The 10,383-nt window shown below is 38.0% G+C and overlaps 1 protein-coding gene across 1 annotated transcript; it reads right to left on the reverse strand.

The window, feature by feature from the left end:
- Positions 1-7,167: 7,167 nt before the first annotated feature.
- On the reverse strand, positions 7,168-8,419 carry LOC311114765 (C-C motif chemokine 13-like). Its single transcript, XM_084189998.1, has 3 exons — positions 8,160-8,419; positions 7,740-7,857; positions 7,168-7,498 (listed from the first exon to the last, which is right to left on the reverse strand). Exons 1-3 carry the CDS (start codon positions 8,221-8,223, stop codon positions 7,405-7,407), a joined length of 276 nt encoding a protein of 91 aa, XP_084046124.1. The 5' UTR covers positions 8,224-8,419; the 3' UTR covers positions 7,168-7,404.
- Positions 8,420-10,383: the final 1,964 nt, after the last annotated feature.

A 10,383-nucleotide genomic window follows, 5' to 3' on the forward strand; every position in this document is an offset into this window, starting at 1 on the left:
GTTTCCTCCAGACGTGTCGCTTGGCATTCAGGCCAAAGAGTTAAATCTTGATTTCATCAGACCAGAGAATCTTGTTTCTCATGGTCTGAGAGTCTTTAGGTGCATTTTGGCAAACTCCAAGCGGGCTGTCATGTGCCTTTTACTGAGGAGTGGCTTCCGTCTGGTTCTTGGTCACCTCCCTGACCAAGGCCCTTCTCCCTCGATTGCTCAGTTTGGCCGGGTTTGTGCCTTTCCAAATCATGTACAATCAATTGAATTTAACACAGGTGGACTCCAATCAAGTTGTAGAAACATCTCAAGGATGATCAATGACCTAAGCTCAATTTCAAGTCTCATAGCAAAGGTTCTGAATACTTATGTAAATAAGGTTTCAAAAATGTCTAAAAACCTGTTTATTCTTTGTCATTATGGGGTATTTTGTGGAATGAAGAGGAAAATCTGTAATTTAATCCATTTTAGAATAAGGCTGTAAAGTAAAAAAAAATTGAAAAGTCAAGGGCTCTGAATACTTTCGGAATGCACTGTAAATTAAGGCCTACATTCAATCTGGTCCGTGTTAGATCCACGTTATAGCATTTAAAGGTATATCCTGATTGAGCCATAAATGCGATCGCAATAAACGTTGGGTAAAATGCCTTTAAAAGCCACATTGTCGGCTGTCCAGCGCGCTTCTCTATGAATTGAATCCCGGCCTAAAGCTTAATTAGTGTCGTATCGACACAACAGCAGTAAACAATGAGCAGACATTACCGAACATAGCTTGCAGATTATACCAGTCACTTTACCGGTATTTCAGATACATTGTTTCATTCTGTTGATGGTGACTAAACGCTAAGCAGTATTTAGACCTACTTCTACATTTCATCCCCTCCGTTCACTTGAGTAGTATGTGGATACGTCCCAAATGGCACCCTATTCCCTACATAGTGCACTACTTTTGACCAGAGCCCTGTATAGGGAATAGGGTGCCATTTGGGCCACGGTCTGTTTACGTCTACATTTCCCTCTTCCTCATGTCTGTCCGTTGCAGCATCACCATGGGACAGCTGTACGAGAAGGAGAAGGACGAGGACGGCTTTTTATACGTGGCGTACAGCGGAGAGAACACCTTCGGTGTCTAAGACCCACCTTCATCATCATCATCATCATCATCATCGTCAGCCTTACTTACGACAGAATACAACACCTGGCAACACCCCACCCACCCACCCACCCACCACCCCAACCCTAACTCACACCCCACCCCTGGGAGAAGCCCTGGGAAACCCCCAGAGAAATGAAGTGAAATAAAGAGATTTAGAGAGTGATCAGTTGAGTGAAATGAGTGTCACCAGTCTGTCTAATCTATTCCTGCCCATGTTGTATCAATGCTGTTTACATTCATTTATTAATATGTTTATTATTATTTTTGAAGTTATGTATAGTGATAAAAATTGGAATGACTGTTTTGTTTGTTTGATGTTTTGTGCTTTACTTTAGTTTAGGTGCTTGGAGGTTGTTTTTTTTCATTCGCGAAATGATATTTTTGTTTGAAGTTTCACTTTCAGTTTGGCTGTTATCCTTGAAGATTTATATTTCAAAAAAATTTAACTATTTGAACGGTAAGGTAGCTGGATGACCTAACCAATAAAAAATGTGAATAATCCTTGTGTTTTTATTGACCTATACCAGGGTTCTTCCACTTCGGTCCTGGAGATTTTTGATCCAGCCCTAAAGTAACACAGACTGTTATTACAGCATTATACCAGTTCATAAAGTAACACAGACTGTTATTACAGCATTATACCAGTTCATAAAGTAACACACAGACTGTTATTACAGCATTATACCAGTTCATAAAGTAACACACAGACTGTTATTACAGCATTATACCAGTTCATAAAGTAACACAGACTGTTATTACAGCATTATACCAGTTCATAAAGTAACACAGACTGTTATTACAGCATTATACCAGTTCATAAAGTAACACACAGACTGTTATTACAGCATTATACCAGTTCATAAAGTAACAGACTGTTATTACAGCATTATACCAGTTCATAAAGTAACACACAGACTGTTATTACAGCATTATACCAGTTCATAAAGTAACACAGACTGTTATTACAGCATTATACCAGTTCATAAAGTAACACAGACTGTTATTACAGCATTATACCAGTTCATAAAGTAACACACAGACTGTTATTACAGCATTATACCAGTTCATAAAGTAACACAGACTGTTATTACAGCATTATACCAGTTCATAAAGTAACACACAGACTGTTATTACAGCATTATACCAGTTCATAAAGTAACAGACTGTTATTACAGCATTATACCAGTTCATAAAGTAACACACAGACTGTTATTACAGCATTATACCAGTTCATAAAGTAACACACAGACTGTTATTACAGCATTATACCAGTTCATAAAGTAACACACAGACTGTTATTACAGCATTATACCAGTTCATAAAGTAACACACAGACTGTTATTACAGCATTATACCAGTTCATAAAGTAACACACAGACTGTTATTACAGCATTATACCAGTTCATAAAGTAACACACAGACTGTTATTACAGCATTATACCAGTTCATAAAGTAACACACAGACTGTTATTACAGCATTATACCAGTTCATAAAGTAACACACAGACTGTTATTACAGCATTATACCAGTTCATAAAGTAACAGACTGTTATTACAGCATTATACCAGTTCATAAAGTAACACACAGACTGTTATTACAGCATTATACCAGTTCATAAAGTAACACACAGACTGTTATTACAGCATTATACCAGTTCATAAAGTAACACACAGACTGTTATTACAGCATTATACCAGTTCATAAAGTAACACACAGACTGTTATTACAGCATTATACCAGTTCATAAAGTAACACACAGACTGTTATTACAGCATTATACCAGTTCATAAAGTAACACACAGACTGTTATTACAGCATTATACCAGTTCATAAAGTAACAGACTGTTATTACAGCATTATACCAGTTCATAAAGTAACACACAGACTGTTATTACAGCATTATACCAGTTCATAAAGTAACAGACTGTTATTACAGCATTATACCAGTTCATAAAGTAACAGACTGTTATTACAGCATTATACCAGTTCATAAAGTAACACACAGACTATGTTATTACAGCATTATACCAGTTCATAAAGTAACACACAGACTGTTATTACAGCATTATACCAGTTCATAAAGTAACACACAGACTGTTATTACAGCATTATACCAGTTCATAAAGTAACACACAGACTGTTATTACAGCATTATACCAGTTCATAAAGTAACACACAGACTGTTATTACAGCATTATACCAGTTCATAAAGTAACACACAGACTGTTATTACAGCATTATACCAGTTCATAAAGTAACACACAGACTGTAATTACAGCATTATACCAGTTCATAAAGTAACACACAGACTGTTATTACAGCATTATACCAGTTCATAAAGTAACACACAGACTGTTATTACAGCATTATACCAGTTCATAAAGTAACAGACAGACTATGTTATTACAGCATTATACCAGTTCATAAAGTAACACACAGACTGTTATTACAGCATTATACCAGTTCATAAAGTAACAGACAGACTATGTTATTACAGCATTATACCAGTTCATAAAGTAACACACAGACTGTTATTACAGCATTATACCAGTTCATAAAGTAACACACAGACTGTTATTACATCATTATAGCAGTTCATAAAGTAACACACAGACTATGTTATTACAGCATTATACCAGTTCATAAAGTAACAGACTGTTATTACAGCATTATACCAGTTCATAAAGTAACACACATACTGTTATTACAGCATTATACCAGTTCATAAAGTAACACACAGACTATGTTATTACAGCATTATACCAGTTCATAAAGTAACACACAGACTGTTATTACAGCATTATACGAGTTCATAAAGTAACACACAGACTGTTATTACAGCATTATACCAGTTCATAAAGTAACACACAGACTATGTTATTACAGCATTATACCAGTTCATAAAGTAACAGACTGTTATTACAGCATTATACCAGTTCATAAAGTAACACACAGACTGTTATTACATCATTATACCAGTTCATAAAGTAACACACAGACTGTTATTACAGCATTATACCAGTTCATAAAGTAACACACAGACTATGTTATTACAGCATTATACCAGTTCATAAAGTAACAGACTGTTATTACAGCATTATACCAGTTCATAAAGTAACAGACTGTTATTACAGCATTATACCAGTTCATAAAGTAACACACATACTGTTATTACAGCATTATACCAGTTCATAAAGTAACACACAGACTATGTTATTACAGCATTATACCAGTTCATAAAGTAACACACAGACTGTTATTACAGCATTATACGAGTTCATAAAGTAACACACAGACTGTTATTACAGCATTATACCAGTTCATAAAGTAACACACAGACTATGTTATTACAGCATTATACCAGTTCATAAAGTAACAGACTGTTATTACAGCATTATACCAGTTCATAAAGTAACACACAGACTGTTATTACATCATTATACCAGTTCATAAAGTAACACACAGACTGTTATTACAGCATTATACCAGTTCATAAAGTAACACACAGACTGTTATTACATCATTATAGCAGTTCATAAAGTAACACACAGACTATGTTTTTACAGCATTATACCAGTTCATAAAGTAACAGACTGTTATTACAGCATTATACCAGTTCATAAAGTAACACACAGACTGTTATTACAGCATTATACCAGTTCATAAAGTAACACACAGACTGTTATTACAGCATTATACCAGTTCATAAAGTAACACACAGACTATGTTATTACAGCATTATACCAGTTCATAAAGTAACACACAGACTGTTATTACAGCATTATACCAGTTCATAAAGTAACACACAGACTATGTTATTACAGCATTATACCAGTTCATAAAGTAACAGACTGTTATTACAGCATTATACCAGTTCATAAAGTAACACACAGACTGTTATTACAGCATTATACCAGTTCATAAAGTAACACACAGACTGTTATTACAGCATTATACCAGTTCATAAAGTAACACACAGACTATGTTATTACAGCATTATACCAGTTCATAAAGTAACACACAGACTGTTATTACAGCATTATACCAGTTCATAAAGTAACACACAGACTATGTTATTACAGCATTATACCAGTTCATAAAGTAACACACAGACTATGTTATTACAGCATTATACCAGTTCATAAAGTAACACACAGACTATGTTATTACAGCATTATACCAGTTCATAAAGTAACACACAGACTATGTTATTACAGCATTATACCAGTTCATAAAGTAACACACAGACTGTTATTACAGCATTATACCAGTTCATAAAGTAACACACAGACTGTGTTATTAAAGCATTATACCAGTTCATAAAGTAACACACAGACTATGTTATTACAGCATTATACCAGTTCATAAAGTAACACACAGACTATGTTATTACAGCATTATACCAGTTCATAAAGTAACACACAGACTGTTATTACAGCATTATACCAGTTCATAAAGTAACACACAGACTATGTTATTACAGCATTATACCAGTTCATAAAGTAACACACAGACTATGTTATTACAGCATTATACCAGTTCATAAAGTAACACACAGACTGTTATTACAGCATTATACCAGTTCATAAAGTAACACACAGACTGTTATTACAGCATTATACCAGTTCATAAAGTAACACACAGACTATGTTATTACAGCATTATACCAGTTCATAAAGTAACAGACTGTTATTACAGCATTATACCAGTTCATAAAGTAACACACAGACTGTTATTACAGCATTATACCAGTTCATAAAGTAACACAGACTGTTATTACAGCATTATACCAGTTCATAAAGTAACACACAGACTATGTTATTACAGCATTATACCAGTTCATAAAGTAACACACAGACTGTTATTACAGCATTATACCAGTTCATAAAGTAACACACAGACTATGTTATTACAGCATTATACCAGTTCATAAAGTAACACAGACTGTTATTACAGCATTATACCAGTTCATAAAGTAACACACAGACTATGTTATTACAGCATTATACCAGTTCATAAAGTAACACACAGACTATGTTATTACAGCATTATACCAGTTCATAAAGTAACACACAGACTGTTATTACAGCATCATACCAGTTCATAAAGTAACACACAGACTGTTATTACAGCATTATACCAGTTCATAAAGTAACACACAGACTGTTATTACAGCATTATACCAGTTCATAAAGTAACACACAGACTGTTATTACAGCATTATACCAGTTCATAAAGTAACACACAGACTGTTATTACAGCATTATACCAGTTCATAAAGTAACACACAGACTATGTTATTACAGCATTATACCAGTTCATAAAGTAACACACAGACTATGTTATTACAGCATTATACCAGTTCATAAAGTAACACACATACTATGTTATTACAGCATTATACCAGTTCATAAAGTAACACACAGACTATGTTATTACAGCATTATACCAGTTCATAAAGTAACACACACACTGTTATTACAGCATTATACCAGTTCATAAAGTAACACAGACTATGTTATTACAGAATTATACCAGTTCATAAAGTAACACACAGACTGTTATTACAGCATTATACCAGTTCATAATAACAATTAAATGTCTTGGAAGTTAGTTCCGTTTTGCTCCTCTAGATGGGGCCAGTCAGTGTTGATGAGATCGATGAGAGGGATTTGAAAGGGCTAGTGACAGAGATAGTCCATACACTGAGTGTACAAAACATTAGGAACATTTCACGCTCAACAGTTTTCTGTGTGTATCGAGAATTGTCCACCACCCAAAAGGACATCCAGCCAACTTGACACAACTTGTGGGCAAGCATTGGAGTCAACATGGGCCAAGCATCCCTGTAGAACACTTTTGACACTTTGTAGAGTACACGCCCCGACGAATTGAGGCTGTTCTGAGGGCAAAAGGGTGGATTGCAACTCAATATTAGGAAGGTGTTCCTAATGTTTTGTACACTCAATGTTTGCAATGTGAATGCTAAAATGAATATCATAGAGAATTTTTCAGAATACTTGATTTATTTAAAGAACTGCAGATGGACAAAGTGAAAAAAACAATATATATATAGCTACATGTCAAATGTGTTTACAATTACAGAAAAATAAACAATGTATATATCCTAAACCTAGCACATTACATTGAACCTATTACATTGACATGTCTGACCAGGTCTGCGTCCCTAATGACCATGTTCCCTTCATAGTGCACAACCAAGGGTTAGGGTGTTAGGAAGGGATGGTGGTTGACGACATCATGGTCGATCTCTCTCAATCTTGGTCACATGACTCTGGACCCAGGCTTCAGAAGGGTCAACACAAAATGTCTTCCCTTTCTTTGTGGTGAAACTGCAACAGAGTCACAACACATTGTCACTCATGACATCCAGTCTATAATATGAATGCTCCATCTGGTCTAGTACAGTGTAGCCTAGATATAGCCTGGTTCCAGACGTGTTTGTGCTATCATGCCAACTCCTTGTCACTCCTGGTCATGTTAGGCATAACAAGGAGTTGACGTGATAGCACAAACAGATCTGGGACCACGCTAGCCTAGATGTCCAGTTAACTTTAGACTATGCTTACTTACATCAGTGCTTTGCGAGGGCAGCTACTGGAGGTTGCTCTGAGAGAAACCACTTGTTTAAGAGGGATCATCGGGGTGAAATGCATACAGCATTCAGTTGCCGTTTCCAACTCAATGACAGCTGTAAACAAATGATCATAAACCACAGTTATCATGAAGATCTCCAGGAGCGTATCCAACAGCGTCTTACACAGCATGGCTACTCATCCACTCCCCAACACACACACACACACACACACACACACACACACACACACACACACACACACACACACACACACACACACACACACACACACACACACACTCACACACACACACACACACACACACACACACTCACACACACACACACACACACACACACACACACACACACACACACACACACACACACACACACACACACACACACACACACACCTGCAGACGTGGTATGGAGGGAGCAGAGCAGTCCCAGGAGGAGTAGAGCAGTCAGGGTCTTCATGGTTCAGAGATGGTTGAGATGCTGAAGATTGTGTTGTCTGAGATGGTCACTGATGTTCTGGTCTCTGATGTTCTGGTCACTGATGTTCTGGTCTCTGATGTTCTGGTCACTGATGTTCTGGTCTCTGATGTTCTGGTCTCTGATGTTCTGGTCTCTGATGCTCTGGTCTGGTTCTATGCCTGAGGTCTGATCTGACCTGTCTTTTATACAGAGAGCTGGTCCATCAGACCCATTGACAATTGAGGGGGGAAACTCCCCTCCAACCTTCATTCACTCTGAATATCTTTCTAAGAACCAACATTCTGTTCGTTAGGTTCCTCTTCCTCAATTCTCTGTACCTCTGTTTCCACCAGTATGTTCAATAGGCTGCTTTTTTCTGAAATACGCAGAATACATTTACTGGAGAATTGCATATCAAAGGAAGGCTATTAAAGTGGACTACATACTATGATACATTACATCAAATACAAGAACAATTAAGATTAAATTAAGTTCTCTACATCATAAGCAACTAGTTTATAAGCAATACTTGAAATCAACTATGTATCTTTCAACTTTTAAATACAGATTTTAGGATGTGTCCATGTTGATAAAAACAAATAACTTAATTGCTGTACTCACACAGTAGTCTATCTCAGATCCAGCATACCCAGACCTCTAATCACCATCTTCCTCTTCCTCTGCTTTAATGACTCTGTGTGTGCAACACAACCCCCCCCCCCCCCCGCCCCCCCCCCCAAGTCCCCCAATTTAGAAATCAAATATATCCTTTAAACATATTACTGCTTATTAAATCCACACACAGACAGTGGGTATTATTTCCAGTCAATTCAGTTATTAAAAGTCCATTTTATTTAGAAGAATTATAAATAATTAGGGCTACAATATTGGTCCCTGCAGGCTGCCCACATTCGGTGAACCTGCCTTTGCTCATTGGCTCCACGTTGGTCCTCAAGACTGGTGGCCCCAAGGCAGGTAGTCCCAAGACAGGTGGCCCCAAGACAGGTGGCCCCAAGACAGGTGGCCCCAAGACAGGTGGCCCCAAGGCAGGTGGCCCCAAGACAGGTGGCCCCAAGGCAGGTGGCCCCAAGGCAAGTGGCCCCAAGACAGGTGGCCCCAAGACAGGTGGCCCCAAGACAGGTGGCCCCAAGACAGTTGGCCCCAAGGCAGGTGGCCCCAAGGCAAGTGGCCCCAAGACAGGTGGCCCCAAGACAGGTGGCCCCAAGACAGTTGGCCCCAAGGCAGGTGGCCCCAAGGCAAGTGGCCCCAAGGCAGGTGAGAAGAAGAACTGTGTGCAAACCATGCCCCAAAATGTTCTAATGTGCCCCCGCCTTAACATTATGAAGTAGCTGGGATGTGGGCTAGCACGTTGGGCTGATGTGGGCTTGATGTGGACTTGGTGTGGCCTTGCCCGTTGGGCTGGTATGGGCTTGGTGTTGGCTAGCCCGTTGGGCTGGTGTGGACTTGGTTTGGGCTTGGTTTGCGCTAGCCCATTGGGCTGATGTGGGCTTTGTGTGGGCTAGCCCGTTGGGCTGGTGTGGGCTTGATGTGAGGCTTGGTGTGGACTAGCCGGTGCCCACATGGGGTCATGGGGTCATGTTTGCTGGGTGGTAACTTCACAAATGTTACCACTTTAGTTTGTTTCAACTCATTTATTCATACATTCATTCATTTGTTAATTTATTTATTCATTCATTAATTCACTTGACATTTGCTTGCCTGTGCAGTTACTGTCAGTCCCTCCCTGTTTTCACCAGTACTCTGTGCAGTACTGTGAACTCTGGCTTCAAGTTATTACAAACATTTAGAGAATGAGAGAAGAGTGCAGCAATGTTTGTTCTTAGAAAAGCTGCAGTAATTTGCAACAGACGAGGTTCTAATGACAGAATGGGGAAGTGAGAGTCTTTCTGAGTTGAACTGAAACAGGATGCTTGGTTCAGAGATTGTGTCAGCAAAATATGCATCTTCAACTGAACCCTATTTAATGATATAGATAGAGATCCATGGGTCAGTCAGTATGATTGTATATCCAGATGGGTCAGTCAGTATGATTGTATAACAGGCCTACAAGGAGGCTTATGTCATCAGTTTTGAACTCATTTTGAAAACAGCACATGATGGAAACATTTTCTAGAATTTCTTCAATTATACAGCTAAAGC

This window comes from Coregonus lavaretus (assembly GCF_964263955.1).
Source record: "Coregonus lavaretus genome assembly, contig: HAP1_SCAFFOLD_659, whole genome shotgun sequence".
NCBI classification, from domain to species: Eukaryota; Metazoa; Chordata; class Actinopteri; order Salmoniformes; family Salmonidae; genus Coregonus; species Coregonus lavaretus.